Below are 21,429 nucleotides of genomic sequence, written 5' to 3'. Positions count from 1 at the left end.
GATAGAGTTAGACACAACATACCGAGATTGAGAGGGGAAGGGGATGCCAAGGCCGTTGGTACTTCTACTTTGATCGTTGGTCTTTACTTTAGGATTTAGATAGCCCCTCTACTCTGTAAAATAAGTCTTTTCTAACATACTAATAGTGCTTGAACCCTATAAATCTTGTTTTTTGACCGGAGGAAGAGAAATTAAAACGTCACTTCGCTCGCCCTCTGGCACTCCACTAAGTGTTTTACGAGAAAATCTTTTATAGACACAAGGAGTGTGAAAATCCTTAATCACTAGGCAAGAAAGCCCCATGGGAACAAAAAGGATACAATTAGTTCAGAATCAAAAAATGTACAATTTCAAAGGAAAGAAGGTGTTTATGGTACAGATGTTGAGCAAGTAGAAATCCATCAATTTTGGACATGTTTTGAAACAAGCTAATAGGAGTCTTTCTCGAGGTGAATGCGAGAGCATGGATGGTGAGGTAATTTTAATGATGTTTACTTCGAATTTACATAGTCCTTATATTATAAAACACTAGACATGCATATTTAGCACAAACATGGTAGCTTGGGTAGTGACAGGGCTAGTGGGACGAGGGGTTGGGGCATGGCCTCTCCAAGATTGATACAATTATGTACATATATACTCTTCAATTTTTCATGTAAATCAGGCAATAATTTGTGACTGCTCCTTGTGTTCGGGTGCTCCTTAACTGTAATGCTATAGGCTTGAGATTGTGTGGTGATAAGGTAGATGCAAAAGAAATGGAAAACGCATGAGTAGTGTGAGAGAGACCGTGAGAGGCGAACAACCCCATACGCGGGACAGATGCACATTGGGTTTGTTTGGTTGGCTTGCACAAAAAGTAGCCTAACTCAGGCACCATTCTCTGACGTTGGATTTTGGAGGCCTAATATAAGGCCAGGATTGCTGCCTGGCGAAGGAGCTGCATGTCAGGACTCCATCCAAACAGACCCGTAGTACGATAAGGTCAGCCTCAGTATTGTGGCGTGAGCTGTGCGTCTGTGACCACACTACTCTCTCTCTCTCTCTCTACAAAGCCATTTGATTTGAGCTCCTCACATGTACCTCTAACTAACCGCCGGCTAGGTAGCTTGCTTGGGCGTGTATACGGTGGGTCATAAACATGTTTGCGTAGAATGAAAATATCACATTGCACACACAACACGCACTAGAACAACAACTATTGTCAATGAAGAGAAGATACCAATTGGGCACTTGGCTCTACAACAAACCGTTCACTCCATTTTAAGGACCCTTTGATTCAAAAAATCATAGGATTTTTTGGAGTATTTCGATCTTTTGGCATCTTTTCTTTGTACATCATTGGATTTGTAGGATTGAAATGCTTAGGAAATTCTTCTAAGGATTGCATCACACTACATTTTGAAGGGACATTCCCGTCCAACAAAAGATATAGTTACAATTCATTTGTTTTTCCATGATGTCAAATCACTCTTTGACGTTATTCGTGAAAAATACTCTCTTTCCTGTAAAATTCTTATGGTTTTGTTATTCTATAGGGTTCACACTCTAATCTTTTGTTCTTCTTTTTGTCTATTCCTATGGTTTGAGAATTTTTTCAATTAAATAGGTCCACGAATCCCCTCGTTGGCAAGGGCACACTCTTCCCTCTAGCCAGTGAATTCGCCTCCTTTTGCATGCCCCTCCGAAGTGGCGGGGAGGGGAATTTCAGTGTCTTTGCTTCGGCAAGTAGTTTAGGTTAGGGTTATTTAATCCTCACGCGTGCGACACTTTGACGAAACAACTGCAACTCTAGGTCGCTGGTCCTTAGGGCACACACACGAAGACTTTTCGTTTATCATCGACAAATCAATCCCGCTTTGATATGAGTGCAGCGATAGTGGCACGTCGGCGACACATTCCCGTAAACGGTAATGGTCGTTCGGTGGTCTAGAGACTTTGATATAATTTTTATTATGTTTGAGATGCGTTGTACTCCTTCCTGGTTGAACTTTTGTAGTAATATATTTGAATCTTTTTTTGAAAAGAATTAAATATACACTACACGCTCTGCGTACGTGGCCGCGCAACGTCGACAAGCTTCCGTATAAAGAAACCAGCGGTGGGGCGGTGCGAAGTCAAAGGAAGGAAACGAGATCCTGGAGAAATTAAATGAAGTGATCGCATCGCATGCATGGCTGGCTGGTGCCCGCGCGCACGGCACCATGGACGGAGCGCTACATAAACCCCACGAACTCCCAGCGTACAACCACACCAGCGCAAGCCACTCCCGCTTTCCTCTCCCCGCGCCACCTTGGCATCATCATCACCGACATATCCAGCTGATCTTCACCTCCCACTTTCCCGCCCCTCGATCGCCAGCCGGCCGAAACCATCCATCCATCCATCCATGGGCTCCAGACCCGCGGACGCCGCAGGGGGCCAACAGCAGCAGCAGGCGGAGGAGCCCTCCATGGCGGACGTGTACGGCGGCCACGAGCTGACGCCGCTGCAGAAGCACGCCGCCTTCTTCGACCGGAACAGGGACGGCATCATCTACCCCTCCGAGACCTACCAAGGGCTGCGCGCCATCGGCTGCGGCGTCGTGCTGTCCGCCGCCGGCACCGTCTTCATCAACGTCTTCCTCTCGTCCAAGACGGTACCGGTACGTAGACTGTTAGTTATACTGCTACTATAGCGCTCCACTGTCGTCGATGGCTTGGTAGTCCCTGCCCATTGGTCTAGTTGCATTCTTTCGGCGGCAAAGCAGATGCCAGCCGTGAAAAGAAAGCGAGATCGAAACAAGGCATACTATTACTACTCTACATCACTGTAAAGCAGCTGGAATCGTCAAAACTGAACAAAGATCTCTCTTGACGTGGCACGAAATGGGCTTTCATTATTAGTAATTCTGGCGTAAAGAGGCGCTGATCGAGCCGAGATTAATTTATGTTATCGATTCTCGTTGTGTTGCTGCAGGCGAACGTGAAGCCCCCAGCTTTCAAGTTCCCCATCTACGTGAAGACCATTCAGCAGGGCAAGCATGGGAGTGATACAGACGTCTACGACACCCAGGGCAGGTACTTATAGATACTGTACTACAGTACTTATCTCATACAGTACTAGTACCATGTGCCCATCGCCCCTAGGGCGGGCACATCATGCATGCTACTTATTGCTACCCCATGCACATGATCTTCGGGAGAATCTACTTATTACTGGTAACTGGTAAGATATGAAAGGAAGGATAGTTGCACATTTCTAAAAGGGCCAACTGCATGGAAAATTAAAAGGAATCGACTGACTTTCAAGTCAGATATGAAAAATATACTCAGACATACAAGTAAATAGTTCAAATGTGCAATTGGAGAGCAAACTACAACAATCAATTGATTCCATACAAGTAAATAGTCGAGTAATTGGTCTAAAGCAAATCCGTTTTTTACATAGTGCAATAAAAACAACAAGTGTGCGTGAATCTATAACGGTATACTTTTGCTATTATAGGTCACCGTCTTTTTTCCCTATAGCACACAAATGCATATAACTACGAACGAGGTATTACAAGTATATAGGCAACATCTACGTGTATCTTCAAAACTTTATAGAAGCTTCTAAATATAAGGTCCACCCCTTGGGGCTTCGATGTTAGGCGCAACTCCCTAAAGCCTAAGAGAAACAAAATAGCAGTTTTTTTTTGAGGGATAACAAAATGGCAGGTGAAAGGTATGGTTGCCAACATGGGCCAGTGGCATAATAGATTGCTCTTGTATGATGCTAGAGAACTCCTACTGCTGCCAAGTTGCACTTCCCAATGCTAGTTTGTATTAGAAGGAATACAGTGATGCAGTTCTAGATCATTGGCTTTCTTAGGGGTTGTTTGGGTAGATAGAATATATAGAATGCAATCTCTACAAACTAGGAAAACCGTCCAACAGAAAAAAAAATCTTGTTTGGGTACTCTAACTAATCCGTGGATATAAAGAACGTGTTTCTAGGAAACCCAGAATTTCATGGTTATGGAAAAACGACTACTAGTGGTTTTTCCAAAAACACGTTTCACATATACTGGATCGTAACTGAACTTCTCATGATGCGCTCGTTTCTCACGGCCCGCTCCTACCTATACTCACGGGAGCGATGGTTATCCAAACAAGAAATTAGATAGGCCAGCTTTTAGCCTTTTTGACACCAAACGTGATTCTACATAAACTGATTATTCATAGAAAAACTAGCAAAACCGATTTTACTAAAAATCTGCTATAAACAAGTTTTTGATAAACGCATGGCTAAGTATCACTATCCAAACAAGCACTTAATTAGAATGACTACCATGGGTGCATACTTGCTAACTTTTCAGTTTGTCAAAATTGCAGGTTTGTTCCTGAAAAGTTTGAGGAGATATTCAAGAAGCATGCCCACACTAGGCCTGATGCCCTAACGGACAAAGAGCTTGGGGAGATGCTTAAAGCAAACAGGGATCCTAAAGATTTCGCTGGACGGTAAGGTTACTTCATCTAACGTATGAATAATGTAAAATGCAACTATCACGTTCTTTTTTAGCTCATGTTTTTGGCACATCCACACAAAAAAAATGGCAGGGTGGGCGCTTTCGTAGAGTGGAGACTTCTCTACGCGTTGTGCAAAGACAAGGAGGGATTTCTTCACAAGGAGACTGTCAAGGCGGTCTATGATGGCAGCGTGTTTGAGAAGTTGGAGCGAGAAAAGAAGGAAGCTAAGGAATTTGCCAAGAAGAAATGATGAAATGTCCTCCGATGCCCACTCATTTGTGGTTCTGTGCAATTATCTGTAGATTGGGGTGTGCTTGTGAGTTCCGTTCCCAAAATTATTGTTGTGGTCGTTTGGTTTCATTTGTTTCTGGTTTCATGCTTCCTGGAATGAGGCTGGGAGCCTGATTGTAAATGTATAGAAACTGCTTGCAAATTGGGGAAAAAACATTCACATTTGTTTTAATTTTGACATTTTGTTGTTATTCCTTGCTTATTTACGTCTCGCCAAACAACTGACTCCTTATCCCATCCGAGTCTCCACTTTATCTTCAAGAAGATACACACATTGCTACTAATTTCCAAGTAACTAAGTTGTATGAACTTCCCTGTAAAAAAAGGTAATTTGTATGAACTTCCATGAAAAAGAAACTAATTTGCACGAACTTGATGTTCACTTGGGTTTCACGAGTACCTTTTTCACTTATTTTATAAGCTGTAATTGTGTGCAAATCGACGACGAAACTTTTCCATTCGGCCGACAAAGAACAGTGACGTTTACTGTTCATCAATGAGAAATTTCAAGATCAAACATGAATTCATTTACCTAGAGTGCATTAAAAACAAATTAAGTGATGAATAGTGATGCTAACTGGTGCGCACTATTCATTGATGCCTTTGCCTTTTCATACCTCATAGCTTCAATCGTGTTTGAACTTATAATTTTACATATCTAATAACAAATAAATGAAAACGAGCTTATTGCCGGATCACGCAACTCCTCTGCCTAACAAGATATGATGATGCAAATCAACCTGTGGTTGGATGGTTAAAAGGACATTGGTATCCCTCCCGCCAATCAGATTTTAAGTCCCAGACTTGATATTATTGCTCGCATTTTTCTGGATTTTATTTCAGGCCTTCCGGCAATGTGCTCTCGGTGGGTGGAGATGTTCCCGTCGACTACAGAGACGTCTGCAATGACTTCGTCAATCTCAAAATGATGTGCCGACTCTGTCTCTCGGAGATGTTCATATGGATAGGGTGTGCGTACATGCGTTTGTATAGGGATTAATGTATCTACGTATGTATGAGTGTCTCGGTTTGTTATGTGTTAAAAAAATGGTAAAACAAGATACGATGACTGACTCCCTGAGCTGTGATGTATGCCCACCTTGTACGAACGTACAGTTTGGAAAGGCTGGCCACTACTTTCGCGACCCAGATTCGTTCGCGACCTGCCTCTCGGCCGTGCACGCGTACGCACTCTCCTCGAGGTCGAGGTCAATGTTGCACTTGTGTGGGACGGTTGATTGATCGAGGTGTCGGATCGTGCTGCACGTCAAGAAGACCTCCCGGTGGTGCTGGCCGGAAGGCGCAGGGTGCGTCGTGGCCGCCCACGACGAGGACGACTCGCCGTCCTCTCGACACGGCCTGCCTCCCATCGTTGCTTGCGTGCAGTGCGCGGACGCCCCCACGCAGTATATATCTTTACACTTCTCATCCGGTGGGAATGTCGGGGTCGTCGTCTCCAGTCGACCGGTTGTTTGCACGCGTCGCCAACGCGCGCGGCCGCTACCACAGCGTGCGTCGTCGAACTTCGCGGCCGCACGCCGTGGTGGTACTGGTGGTGGTGTGGGGTAGTGCACTGGCATTCCCTGCTCCGCCCAGTCGCGGTCCAGGTCGCGTCCGTGCTACTAGAAGCCACTTTGGCTGGCTGTGTGGGCGCCGCTTTCGTGCGCGCGCGGGCGAAGCAACCGGTCGATCGATCCGTCGAATCACGTTCCCAGATGTTTTTTTTTGTTCCCAGATGTTGTTCCTCCATCGGGCGAAGAATTGCTGAATGGGGGCGCAGGACGTGTCGCGACCTGCCGTGTCGGCCGTACGTGACCACTGAAAATCAGACAGGCAAGTAGGGTTGCATACGATCCCCGTGCACTCCATCACGATCCATCAATAATCCAGCGGTGTTCCGAAATACTAGTAGTACTACCTTGCCGCCACATCACATCGATTGGTAAAGTTAACACTAGAAGGTGAAAGGATTTTCAGGAAAAATAATAATTTAATCCCTTGAGACAAGAACCAAGATTGACTGAAAAGCTTGCATGTAGGTGTACATCGGTGCATGTCTCCTAAAGACAATAGGAGTACCTTTTTTCTTGAGACAAGACAATAAGAGTTTCTTTTAGGCAAGACTATACGATTACTTCCTCCTTTACGGTTTATTGTGCTTATCTTGAAATTTTAGTTTTTTTATTGTATAAGACTTAATTTGGTTGTTTTCCATCACAAATTCATATTTCAAGTGCATTAAATCATTGCATGTGATTATTAAGAGAAAAATTGACCAATGCATGTACTTTATGCATGCATGCATGCACTGCAATTAATGCATTGGTAAATGTAATTTTTTAAGAAAAACAAAAGCATTAATTGGGTGCTTTTTTAAACTACAAAGAGTATTCCATCACTCATCATCTACCTTGGTTGATGAGATTTTTAAATTAAGCCCTATAAACCAGAAAAAAAGAAGTATATAAGTACCACAATACACAGTTTGACTTGCGAGTTTCTTTCAGCCCCTTGGTCCATAGCCGTTGGTTTTGTGCCGGGGCAACAAGCAGCTAGACGTTGGGCAAAAAAAGACAGCTAGACGACTTAGGCCCAATTGGGCCACAGTAAAGCCTACGGCTGGGGTGGCGTGCAATGGAGCCCAGGTGTGGAGTCTTGCGGGCTTGTCGCGGTGAGTAATTCGGGAGTAGTCGTTATATGCTTCGGTCCATTCGATGTGTGGATGCGCTGCTATTGTAACTTTCTGAATTCTCTGGGAATCTCTTCCTTGTCCTCTATTAATGAATGATGCGCATATTTATGCATATTCAAGAAAAAAAGAAGCAGTGCATTGCTATTGTAACTTTCTGGACTCTGGGAATCTCTTCCCTTTCCTCTATTAATGAATGATGCGCACACTCGTGCGTATTTGAAAAAAAGAAGCAGTGCACCGCTATCGTCTTTGCCATCGTCAGCGAGCATGGTGCTCAGCATGAATGTCCTGAGACCCAAGCTATCGACCGTAAATACTTAATTTTGTGTTTATGTTTTAAACTATTTTGAATGAATTTTGTCAAATTCATCGCGTACGGTCGGCTGTTTAAAATTTTCTTTGACCGATAGCTTCATCACGTAGTTCCACATGACATTCATTACGACGATCCTACTGCATCGCACACACCTTATTTCTTCTCCTCTATTCTTTGTCTCACAGCCCTCATGTTCGTCCCTTTCGACGCTGATGCCGTTCCTCTTGGCCTTCTTGCCCGCATCCTACTACACTGAGTATTTAATCAAAAACTACCACATTTGCCGGAAACGTGACGAAAAACTACCACTCTATGATTTTGTGCGAAAAACTACCAAATTTTTGCTAAACCGTGGCAAAAAACAACCAACTCGCGAAAGCGCTCGCTTCGCCCGCGTTAACCCCGATCCTGACCGTTTGGGCCCGCGAACAGTTGCCACGCTGGCTAACGGACGGCTGGCGCGCGTTGACGGTCGTTAACGGCCCGTCCGCTGTCGGCTGTCGGTCGGCCAATAAGTGAGAGCGAGCGAGCTCAGCCACTCGCTCATTCTCTTCCTCCTCGCTCGCTCTCACTCATCCTCATCCTCTCCCTTATCCCTGGTGCTCTGAGCTAGGTCAGCCTATCGTCGTTGCCGCCGCGGCCATTGCTGCCGGTAGAAGTTGAGGATGCCATCCTGGAATGACGAGGAGAGCTAGGACGAGGACATCAACATGGTTTCAATGGATCCTCAGCTCTTTGTAAGTGCATAATGGTGGAACAGAGTTAGGGTTAGGGTTAGTTCATCGAAGTTGGAGATTCCAAGTTGCTTTTGGTTTGATTCGAAGTTTCTTTTGTAGAAAACCCCTAACAGTGTGGTGGAATCATTTTTCTGTGGTTCTTACACTGAATCTGAGCCGACGTGCATGATGCATCATCAGAGGCCGAAGAAGATGGTGGCTTTTGAAGGTGCTTTGACTGGGAGGCGATTCCTGGGTTGTCCTGTGCAGTAGGTATTAAATCTTGAATGCTAACTTGTTTTGCTGGTGGAGATGTGTGATGTGTTTTGCTGCTGGAGATGTGTGGTGCATGTGGTGCAGAGATGTGTGATGTGCAGAAATGTGTGTTGTAGTTTAGAACTGAAACTTGAAAGTGCCATACATATGGAAGCTATATGTGAAAGTAGATCTTTAGTTAACTGAATTCAATACATGACTGAACCTGAGAACACCTACATGCAGAGATCTTTAGTGTACTGTGAACTGAATGTATTAGTTAGGTGTTTACTGAATATAGCTGTTAACTCAAAAAGAACAGAGTTAAATGAATTTATATTTACTGCTTAATATAGTTGTTAACTGAATTTATCTCTGATGCTAAGTCAGGTGTTGTGTGCTTACTATGAAAGAATTATGTTTGCATAATTCAGAGAGCATATTGATGTAGGTGTGAACTTTGGTTATCTGTACTAAGTTTGTTACTAAGTGATTTGTGCTTAATTATAAATAATTGCTTCTCTAGGATGTAGGTGTGAACTGTGGGGTTGTGGAGTGGGTGGATGGTCCTTGGCCAGAGATTCTACAAAGGTGCCTAACAAGGATTTGGGACATGTACCATGAGCAGAACTTGGGGAGGGTGAAGGACAAACAAGCCCATGAGAAAGAGGTGGCCAAGCTACAGAAGGAAATTGATTTCCTGTCAAACAACTATAGCCAGTTGGTGGAAGATGTATCCAAGCTTTTGACTATCAAGATGGCAAGATGTCTCATGACATGGACTATACCAGTCAGGCAATCAATGATCTAAATGCAAAGAAGAAACAACTTGAGGATCAAGCAAAGATTGAGATAAGTATGGAAAAGATGAAGCTTGCCAAGGAGCAAAGGTGCATTCTTCAAAGCCAAGCAGATATCATTCAGAACATGAGGAAGGCCATGAAGGAAGTGGAGGGGGACAGGGACCTACTTAAGCAAGAGAAGAAGAAGCTGGAGTATCTGATTGCTGATCTTCTCAATGTTGGGCATGCCAGCAAAGATAAGCTGGAGAGGATCAAGGCAATTATGAATGAGTGAAGTGCTTGGTGTGTGGGTTAAGTAATTAGTAGGCCTATATATATAGCTGGCCTTGGAATGTCATGCATGTTAGGTGTATATTTTGGGAAAGTTTCATGTGCTTTCAGAATGGTATGAGGGAGGAAGGTATTGTTATGCTTTAAGAACTAGTTGGTTTTATCTATGATGTAATGACTATTATGTTAAGACCTACTATGCTAAGTGAGTACTCATGCTAAGTTAAGTAAGTAAGAATGTTTTATCTATGATGAGGCTGCTTTACTCTGCATATATCATGTGTGGATAGCTGACAGTAGTGACATAGTTGGAAGTGGCAAGTAGCAAGTAACATATATAGCAAGTAGCTTAGATAGTGTGACAAATAACTTAACATATGTAGCAAGTAGCAAGTAACATATATAGATAGTCTGACATAGATAGATAGTACTGCCATTCATAGTCTGACATAGAAAGCAACTAGTAGTAGATAGTGCCTGATATAGATAACAACTAGTAGTAGATAGTGTCTGACGAAACTGAACCTAGGAACTTACTGAACTTACGAAAGTTCGGGACTGACGAAACTGAATTTTTTTGCACTGAAGTAAATGAAGGCAGCACTTCACTCCTCCTTCTTCAGCATCTTCAGGCGCTGGGAGCGGCGCACTGCATTCACAGCCGCCCTCTTCTTCTTGCCCGGCGCCGGCTCCACCACATCTTCCTCGCCGCCATCTTGTTCTTGCTTCACGACGACGCCGTCTGGGAGATCGACCTCCGGCAGCGCATCCACATGGATTGGGAGGTTCCTGTCCCCCTCCATGGCATCGAAGACGGGAGCCAGCAGCTGCACTTCAGGCTCGTCGCCGGAGAGGACGAGGACCTCATCCACCTCGTCGTCAGATTCGTCAGACTCCTCCTCCTCATCATCTTCACTGGACTCGTTGTCAGAGGACTCGTCGTCTAAAGACTCGCCGTCAGAGTCGTCAGAGGGCCCAAGGACCCATGGATTGTGCCTCTCCTAGTAGGCGTTGTTGATTGGGGCTGGGAGCGCGAGGACGACGTGGGTGACGTGGTACGCGGCGGCCGGCGGCGTGGTGGATGAGCGGTACATCCACCATCGGGCGCGCTGCACGGGGTCGGGGGAGCGATGCACCTCGCGCATCGCCCACAGCAGAATGGTCGGCGGCGGGATGGTGCGGCTGTTGGGTAACGTAGTAATTTCAAAAATTTCCTACGCACACGCAAGATCATGGTGATGCATATCAACGAGAGGGGAGAGTGTTGTCTACGTACCCTCGTAGACCGGAAGCGGAAGCGTTATGACAACGCGGTTGATATAGTCGTACGTCTTCACGGCCCGACCGATCAAGCACCGAAACTACGGCACCTCCGAGTTCTAGCACACGTTCAGCTCGATGACGATCCCCGGACTCCGATCTAGCAAAGTGTCGAGGAAGAGTTCCGTCAGCACGACAGCGTGGTGATGATCTTGATGTTCTACCGTCGCAGGGCTTCGCGTAAGCACCACTACAATATTATCGAGGAGTATGGTGGAGGGGGGCACCGCACACGACTAAGAAATCGATCACGAGGATCAACTTGTGTGTCTATGGGGTGCCCCCTGCGCCCGTATATAAAGGAGTGGAGGAGGGAAGGGCCGGCCCTCTCTATGGCGCGCCCTAGGGGAGTCCTACTCCCACCGGGAGTAGGATTCCCCCTTTCCTAGTCCAACTAGGAGTCCTTCCATGTAGTAGGAGTAGGAGACAAGGAAGGGGAAGAGGGAAGAGAAGGAAGGAGGGGGCGCAGCCCCTCCCCTTAGTCCAATTCGGACTAGGCCTTGGGGGGCCGCGCGGCCTGCCTCTCCCTCTCCCCTAAAGCCCAATAAGGCCCATATACTTCTTCTCCTGTATTCCTGTAACTCCCCGGTACTCCGAAAAATACCCGAACCACTCGGAACCTTTCCGATGTCCGAATATAGTCGTCCAATATATCGATCTTTACGTCTCGATCATTTCGAGACTCCTCGTCATGTCCCCGATCTCATCCGGGACTCCGAACTCCTTCGGTACATCAAAACTCATAAACTCATAATATAACAGTCATCGAAACCTTAAGCGTGCGGACCCTACGGGTTCGAGAACAATGTAGACATGACCTAGACACGTCTCCAGTCAATAACCAATAGCGGAACCTGGATGCTCATATTGGCTCCTACATATTCTACGAAGATCTTTATCGGTCAGACCGCATAACAACATACGTTGTTCCCTTTGTCATCGGTATGTTACTTGCCCGAGATTCGATCGTCGGTATCTCAATACCTAGTTCAATCTCGTTACCGGCAAGTCTCTTTACTCGTTCCGTAATACATCATCTCACAACCAACTCATTAGTTGCAATGCTTGCAAGGCTTATGTGATGTGAATTACCGAGAGGGCCCAGAGATACCTCTCCGACAATCGGAGTGACAAATCCTAATCTCGAAATACGCCAACCCAACATGTACCTTTGGAGACACCTGTAGAGCTCCTTTATAATCACCCAGTTACGTTGTGACGTTTGGTAGCACACAAAGTGTTCCTCCGGCAAACGAGAGTTGCATAATCTCATAGTCATAGGAACATGTATAAGTCATGAAGAAAGCAATAGCAACATACTAAACGATCGAGTGCTAAGCTAACGGAATGGGTCAAGTCAATCACATCATTCTTCTAATGATGTGATCCCGTTAATCAAATAACAACTCTTTTGTTCATGGTTAGGAAACATAACCATCTTCGATTAACGAGCTAGTCAAGTAGAGGCATACTAGTGACACTCTGTTTGTCTATGTATTGACACATGTATTATGTTTCCGGTTAATACAATTCTAGCATGAATAATAAAGATTTATCATGATATAAGGAAATATATAATAACTTTATTATTGCCTCTAGGGCATATTTCCTTCAGTCTCCCACTTGCACTAGAGTCAATAATCTAGTTCACATCGCCATGTGATTCAACACTAATAGTTCACATCACCATGTGATTAACACCCATAGTTCACATTGTCATGTGACCTATACCCAAAGGGTTTACTAGAGTCAGTAATCTAGTTCACATTGCTATGTGATTAACACCCAAAGAGTACTAAGGTGTGATCATGTTTTGCCTGTGAGAGAAGTTTAGTTAACGGATCTGCCATATTCAGACCCGTAAGTATTTTGCAATTTTCTATGTCTACAATGCTTTGCACGGAGCTACTTTAGCTAATTGCTCCCACTTTCAATATGTATCCAGATGAAGACTAAGAGTCATCTGGATGAGTGCCAAAACTTGTGTCGACGTAACCCTTTTACGACGAACCTTTTGTCACCTCCATAATCGAGAAACATATCCTTATTCCACTAAGGATAATTTTTGACCGCTGTCAAGTGATCTACTCCTAGATCACTATTGTACTCCCTTGCCAAAATTAGTGTAGGGTATACAATAGGTCTGGTACACAGCATGATATACTTTATAGAACCTATGGCCAAGGCATAGGGAATGACTTTCATTCTCATTCTATTTTCTGTCGTGGTCGGGCTTTGAGTCTTACTCAATTTCACACCTTGTAACACAGGCAAGAATTCTTTCTTTGACTGTTCCATTTTGAACTACTTCAAAATCTTGTCAAGGTATGTACTCATTGAAAAAACTTATCAAGCGTCTTGATCTATCTCTATAGGTCTTGATGCTCAATATGTAAGCAGCTTCACCGAGGTTTTCTTTGAAAAAATCATTTCAAACACTCCTTTATGCTTTGCAGAATAATTCTACATTATTTCCGATCAACAATATGTCATACACATATACTTATCAGAAATGCTGTAGTGCTCCCACTCACTTTCTTGTAAATACAGGCTTAACCGCAAGTCTGTATAAAACTATATGCTTTGATCAACTTATCAAAGCGTATATTCCAACTCCGAGATGCTTGCACCAGTCCATAGATGGATCGCTGGAGCTTGCATATTTTGTTAGCACCTTTAGGATTGACAAAACCTTTTGGTTGCATCATACAACTCTTCTTTAAATCCATTAAGGAATGTAGTTTTGTTTATCCATTTGCCAGATTTCATAAAAATGTGGCAATTGCTAATATGGTTTGGACAGACTTTAGCATCGCTACGAGTGAGAAAATGTCATCGTAGTCAACACCTTGAACTTTGTCAAAAACCTTTTTCGACAAGTCTAGCTTTGTAGATAGTAACACTACTATCATCGTTCGTCTTCCTCTTGAAGATCCATTTATTTTCTATGGCTTGCCGATCATCGGGCAAATCCATCAAAGTCCATACTTTGTTCTCATACATGGATCATATCTCAGATTTCATGGCCTCAAACCATTTCGTGGAATCTGGGCTCATCATCGCTTCCTCATAGTTCGCAAGTTCGTCATGGCCTAGTAACATGACTTCCAAAACAGGATTACCGTACCACTCTGGTGCGGATCTCACTCTGGTTTACCTATGAGATTCGGTAGTAACTTGATATGAAGTTACATGATCATCATCATTAGCTTCCTCACTAATTGGTGTAGTAGTCTCAAGAACAGATTTCTGTGATGAACTACTTTCCAATAAGGGAGAAGGTACAATTACCTTATCAAGTTTTCTACTTTCCTCCCACTCACTTCGTTCGAGAGAAACTCCTTCTCTAGAAAGGATCCATTCTTAGCAACGAATGTCTTGCCTTCGGATCTGTGATAGAAGGTGTACCCAACAGTCTCCTTTGGGTATCCTATGAAGACATATTTCTTCGATTTGGGTTTGAGCTTATCAGGATGAAACTTTTTCACATAAGTATCACAACCCAAAACTTTAAGAAATGACAACTTTGGTTTCTTGCCAAACCATAATTCAGATTGTGTTGTCTCAACGGATTTAGATGGTGCCCTTTTTAACGTGAATGTAGCTGTCTCTAATGCATAACCCCCAAACGATAGTGGTAGATCGGTAAGAGACATCATAGATTGCACTATATCCAATAAAGTACGGTTATGACGATCGGACACACCATTATGCTGTGGTGTTCCAGGTGGCATGAGTTTGTGAAACTATTCCACAATGTTTTAATTGAAGACCAAACTCGTAACTCAAATATCTGTCTCCGCGATCAGATTGTAGAAATCTTATTTTCTTGTCACGATGATTTTCCACTTCACCCTGAAATTATTTGAACTTTTCAAATGTTTCAGACTTATATTTCATCAAGTAGATATACTCATATCTGCTCAAATCATCTGTGAAGATCAGAAAATAATGATACCTGTCGCGAGCCTCAATATTCATCGGACCACATACATCAGTATGTATGATTTCCAACAAATCTGTTGCTCGCTCCATTGTTCCGAAGAACGGAGTCTTGGTCATCTTGCCCATGAGGCATGGTTCGCAAGCATCAACTGATTCATAATCAAGTGATTCCAAAAGCCCATCAGTATGGAATTTCTTCATGCACTTTACACCAATATGACCTAAACGGCAGTGCCACAAATAAGTTGCACTATCATTATTAACTTTGCATCTTTTGGTTTCAATATTATGATTATGTGTATCACTAGGATCGAGATCCAATGAACTATTTTCATTGGGTGTGTAACCATATGAGGTTTTATTCATGTAAACAGAACAACAATTTATTTTCTTACTTAAATGAATAACCATATTAAAATAAACATGATCAAATCATATTTATGCTCAACGCAAACACCAAATAACACTTATTTAGGTTCAACATTAATCCCGAAAGTATAGGGAGTGTGCGATGATGATCATATCAATCTTGGAACCACTTCCAATACACATCGTCACTTCACCCTTAACTAGTCTCTGTTTATTCTGCAACTCCCGTTTCGAGTTACTAATCTTAGCAACTGAACTAGTATCAAATACTGAGGGGTTGCTATAAACACTAGTAAAGTACACATCAATAATATGTATATCAAATATACTTATGTTCACTTTGCCATCCTTCTTATCGGCCAATCACTTGGGGTAGTTCCGCTTCCAGTGACCAGTCCCTTTGCAGTAGAAGCACTTAGTCTCAGGCTTAGGACCAGACTTGAGCTTCTTCACTTGAGCAGCAACTTGCTTACTGTTCTTCTTGAAGTTCCCCTTTTTTCCTTTGCCCTTTTTTTGAAACTAGTGATCTTGTCAACCATCAACACTTGATGCTCTTTCTTGATTTCTACCTTCATCGATTTCATCATGAAGAGCCTGGGAATCGTTTTCGTCATCCCTTGCATACTATAGTTCATCACGAAGTTTTACTAACTTGGTGATGGTGACTAGAGAATTCTGTCAATCACTATCTTATCTGGAAGATTAACTCCCACTTGATTCAAGCGATTGTAGTACCCAGACAATCTGAGCACATGCTCACTTGTTGAGCGATTCTCCTCCATCTTTTAGCTATAGAACTTGTTGGAGACTTCATATCTCACAACTCGGGTATTTTCTTGAAATATTAACTTCAACTCCTGGAGCATCTCATATGGTCCATGACGTTCAAAACGTCTTTGAAGTCCCGATTCTAAGCCATTAAGCATGGTGCACTAAACTATCAAGTAGTCATCATATTGAGCTAGCCAAACGTTCATAATGTCTGCATCTGCTTCTGCAATAGGTCTGTCACCTAGCGGTGCATCAAGGACATAATTCTTCTGTGTAGCAATGAGGATAAACCTCAGATCACGGATCCAATCCGCATCATTGCTACTAACATCTTTCAACACAATTTTCTCTAGGAACATATCAAAATAAACATAGGGAAGCAACAAGGCGAGCTATTGATCTACAACATAATTTGCAAAATACTATCAGGACTAAGTTCATGATAAATTTAAGTTCAATTTTAATCATATTACTTAAGAACTCCCACTTAGATAGACATATCTCTAATCCTCTAAGTGATTACGTGATCCAAATCAACTAAACCATGTCCGATCATCACGTGAGATGGAGTAGTTTCATTGGTGAACATCACTATGTTGATCATATCTACTATATGATTCACGCTCGACCTTTCGGTCTCCGTGTTCCGAGGCCATATCTGTATATGCTTGGCTCGTTAAGTATAACCTGAGTTTTCCGTGTGTGCAACTGTTTTGCACCCGTTGTATTTGAACGTAGAGCCTATCACACCCGATCATCACGTGGTGTCTCAGCACGAAGAACTTTCGCAACGGTGCATACTGAGAGAGAACACTTCTTGCTAATTAGTGAGAGATCATCTTAAAATGCTACCGTCAAACTAAGCAAAATAAGATGTATAAAAGATAAATATCATATGCAATCAAAATATGTGACATGATATGGCCATCATCATCTTGCGCCTTTGATTTCCATCTCCAAAGTACTGTCATGATCTCTATCGTCACCGGTATGACACCATGATCTCCATCATCTTGATCTATATCAATGTGTCGTCACGTGGTCGTCTCGCCAACAATTGCTCTTGCAACTATTTGCTATCGCATAGCGATAAAGTAAAGCAATTATTGGGCACTTGCATCTTATGCAATGAAGAGACAACCATAAGGATGTTGCCAGTTGCCGATAACTTCAACAAAACATGATCATCTCATACAACAACTTATATCTCATCACATCTTGACCATATCACATCACAACATGCCCTGCAAAAACAAGTTAGACGTCCTCTACTTTGTTGTTGCAAGTTTTACGTGGCTGCTACGGGCTTAGCAAGAACCATTCTTACCTACGCATCAAAAACCGCAACGATAGTTTGTCAAGTTGGTGCTGTTTTAACCTTCGCAAGGACCGGGCGTAGCCACACTCGGTTCAACTAAAGTTGGAGAAACTGACACCCGCTAGCCACCTTTGTGCAAAGCACGTCGGGAGAACCGGTCTCGCATAAGCGTACGCGTAATGTCGGTCCGGGCCGCTTCGTCCAACAATACCGCCGAACCAAAGTATGACATGCTGGTAAGCAGTATGACTTATATCGCCCACAACTCACTTGTGTTCTACTCATGCATATAACATCAACACATAAAACCTAGGCTCGGTTGCCACTGTTGGGTAACGTAGTAATTTCAAAAATTTCCTACGCACACGCAAGATCATGGTGATGCATAGCAACGAGAGGGGAGAGTGTTGTCTACGTACCCTCGTAGACCGGAAGCGGAAGCGTTATGACAATGCGGTTGATGTAGTCGTACGTCTTCATGGCCCGACCGATCAAGCACCGAAACTACGGCACCTTCGAGTTCTAGCACACGTTCAGCTCGATGACGATCCCCGGACTCCGATCCAGCAAAGTGTCAAGGAAGAGTTCCGTCAGCACGACGGCGTGGTGATGATCTTGATGTTCTACCGTCGCAGGGCTTCGCCTAAGCACCGCTACAATATTATCGAGGAGTATGGTGGAGGGGGGCACCGCACACGGCTAAGAAAACGATCACGAGGATCAACTTGTGTGTCTATGGGGTGCCCCCTGCCCTCGTATATAAAGGAGTGGAGGAGGGAAGGGCCGGCCCTCTCTATGGCGCGCCCTAGGGGAGTCCTACACCCACCGGGAGTAGGATTCCCCCTTTCCTAGTCCAACTAGGAGTCCTTCCATGTAGTAGGAGTAGGAGACAAGGAAGGTGAAGAGGGAAGAGAAGGAAGGAGGGGCCGCAGCCCCTCCCCTTAGTCCAATTCGGATTAGGCCTTGGGGGGCGCGCGGCCTGCCTCTCCCTCTCCCCTAAAGCCCAATAAGGCCCATATACTTCTTCTCCCGTATTCCTGTAACTCCCCGGTACTCCGAAAAATACCCAAATCACTCGGAACATTTCCGATGTCCGAATATAGTCGTCCAATATATTGATCTTTACGTCTCGACCATTTTGAGACTCCTCGTCATGTCCCTGATCTCATCTGGGACTCCTAACTCCTTCAGTACATCAAAACTCATAAACTCATAATAAACTGTCATCGAAACCTTAAGCGTACGGACCCTACGGGTTCGAGAACAATGTAGACATGACCGAGACACGTCTTCGGTCAATAACCAATAACGGAACCTGGATGCTCATATTGGCTCCTACATATTCTACGAAGATCTTTATCGGTCAGACCGAATAACAACATACGTTGTTCCCTTTGTCATCGGTATGTTACTTGCCCGAGATTCGATCGTCGGTATCTCAATACCTAGTTCAATCTCGTTACCGGCAAGTCTCTTTACTCGTTCCGTAATACATCATCTCGCAACTAACTCATTAGTTGCAATGCTTACAAGGCTTATGTGATGTGCATTACCGAGAGGGCCCAGAGATACCTCTTCGACAATCGGAGTGATAAATCCTAATCTCGAAATACGCCAACCCAACATGTACCTTTGGAGACACCTATAGAGCTCCTTTATAATCACCCAGTTACGTTGTGACGTTTGGTAGCACACAAAGTGTTCCTCCGGCAAACGGGAGTTGCATAATCTCATAGTCATAGGAACATGTATAAGTCATGAAGAAAGCAATAGCAACATACTAAACGATCGAGTGCTAAGCTAACGGAATGGGTCAAGTCAATCACATCATTCTTCTAATGATGTGATCCCGTTAATCAAATAACAACTCTTTTGTTCATGGTTAGGAAACATAACCATCTTCGATTAACGAGCTAGTCAAGTAGAGGCATACTAGCGACACTCTGTTTGTCTATGTATTCACACATGTATTATATTTCCGGTTAATACAATTCTAGCATGAATAATAAACATTTATCATGATATAAGGAAATAAATAATAACTTTATTATTGCCTCTAGGGCATATTTCCTTCAGCGGCCGGCAGGGAAGGCGCGCTGCTTTTCAGCAGCTGTCATCACCTTGACGAGGCCGCGGGCGTGGTTCCTCAGCATCGCCATACCGGGGAACCAGCGCACGATCTCCCTGTACTATGCACGCATCTCCTGGTTGTTGTCGGTGAGTGCTTCGATGGCCAGCTGCCAGTCCATGGTGACGGCCGTGGCAGTGGTTGTCGGCGGCGATTTTGACAGGAGAGAGGGGGAAGTGGAGTGGGCGGTGCGAGCGGCGAGTGGGCGAGTGAGCAGAGAGCGTGGTGGGTGGACACGTATTAAAGTCGTAGAATCCGAAACGGCTAGGTATACTCAACATACGCTCACCACGATGCCGGCTGCAACGCACGCTGAACAAACGACGTGGCGGACAACATATAATATGTTTGGCCGATGAGGAGGTGGAGCAGATGAGGCTGGCATATGTGAAGTTTGGTGTTGATGTGGTGGTTCTGGAGGTGGGTGACTAGCACTAGAGGAACCCCTAAAAATTTCTCTATTCTCCTGCATGATAGAATTAAGATAGTTAGTGAAGGAAATATGCCCTAGAGGCAATAATAAAGTTATTATTTATTTCCTTATATCATGATAAAATTTTATTATTCATGCTAGAATTGTATTAACCGGAAACATAATACATGTGTGAATACACAGACAAACAGAGTGTCACTAGTATGCCTCTACTTGACTAGCTCGTTAATCAAAGATGGTTATGTTTCCTAACCATGGACAAAGAGTTGTCATTTGATTAACGGGATCACATAATTAGTTGAATGATCTGATTGACATGACCCATTCCATTAGCTTAGCACCCGATCGTTTAGTATGTTGCTATTGCTTTCTTCATGACTTATACATGTTCCTATGACTATGAGATTATGCAACTCCCGTTTGCCGGAGGAACACTTTGTGTGCTACCAAATGTCACAACGTAACTGGGTGATTATAAAGGAGCTCTACAGGTGTCTCCAAAGGTACATGTTGGGTTGGCGTATTTCGAGATTAGGATTTGTCACTCTGATTGTCGGAGAGGTATCTCTGGGCCCTCTCGGTAATGCACATCACTGAAGCCTTGCAAGCATTGCAACTAATGAGTTAGTTGCGGGATGATGTATTATGGAACAAGTAAAGAGACTTGCCGGTAACGAGATTGAACTAGGTATGGGATACCGACGATCGAATCTCGGGCAAGTAACATACCGATGACAAAGGGAACAGCGTATGTTGTTATGCGGTCTGACCGATAAAAGATCTTCGTAGAATATGTAGAAGCCAATATGAGCATCCAGGTTCCGCTATTGGTTATTGACCGGAGACGTGTCTCGGTCATGTCTACATTGTTCTCGAACCCGTAGGGTCCGCACGCTTAAGGTTACGATGACAGTTATATTATGAGTTTATACATTTTGATGTACCAAAGTTTGTTCGGAGTCCCGGATGTGATCACGGACATGAAGAGGAGTCTCGAAATGGCCGAGACATAAAGATTGATATATTGGAAGCCTATGTTTGGATATCGGAAGTGTTCCGGATGAAATCGGGATTTTATCGGAGTACCGGGAGGTTACCCGAACCCCCCGGGAGGTATATGGGCCTTAGTGGAAGAGAGGAGAGGTGGCCATAGATGGGCCACGCGCCCCTCCCCCCTTGGTCCGAATAGGACAAGGAGAGGGGGCCGGCCCCCCATCCTCCTCTCTCTCCTCTTTTCCCCCCTCCGCGAATCCTATTCCAACTAGGAAAGGGGGAGTCCTACTCGCCTCCTCTTGGCCGGCCAGCCCCCCCC

At 44.1% G+C, this 21,429-nt stretch overlaps 1 protein-coding gene across 1 annotated transcript; it reads left to right on the top strand.

The window, feature by feature from the left end:
- The first annotated feature begins 2,265 nt into the window (after positions 1-2,265).
- LOC119327730 (probable peroxygenase 5) lies at positions 2,266-4,959 on the top strand. The gene is made up of 4 exons (XM_037600830.1): positions 2,266-2,644; positions 2,959-3,059; positions 4,356-4,481; positions 4,581-4,959. The coding sequence occupies exons 1-4, from the start codon at positions 2,390-2,392 to the stop codon at positions 4,738-4,740; spliced, it is 642 nt and encodes a 213-aa protein (XP_037456727.1). The 5' UTR covers positions 2,266-2,389; the 3' UTR covers positions 4,741-4,959.
- The last annotated feature ends 16,470 nt before the right edge of the window (positions 4,960-21,429 follow it).

This window comes from Triticum dicoccoides, chromosome 7A, assembly GCF_002162155.2.
Source record: "Triticum dicoccoides isolate Atlit2015 ecotype Zavitan chromosome 7A, WEW_v2.0, whole genome shotgun sequence".
Taxonomy (NCBI): Eukaryota; Viridiplantae; Streptophyta; class Magnoliopsida; order Poales; family Poaceae; genus Triticum; species Triticum dicoccoides.
Note: the sequence above shows the minus strand (reverse complement) of the source record. Positions and strands in the feature narration are given on the sequence as shown.

What these genes read in the sequence shown, in the direction of transcription:
- LOC119327730 (XM_037600830.1), top strand. Translation starts at nt 2,390, where the DNA reads ATGGGCTCCAGACCCGCGGACGCCGCAGGGGGCCAACAGCAGCAGCAG. An exon ending in TCTCGTCCAAGACGGTACCG is followed by an intron (nt 2,645 to 2,958) that starts GTACGTAGACTG and finishes GTGTTGCTGCAG; the next exon opens with GCGAACGTGAAGCCCCCAGC. An exon ending in GTCTACGACACCCAGGGCAG is followed by an intron (nt 3,060 to 4,355) that starts GTACTTATAGAT and finishes TCAAAATTGCAG; the next exon opens with GTTTGTTCCTGAAAAGTTTG.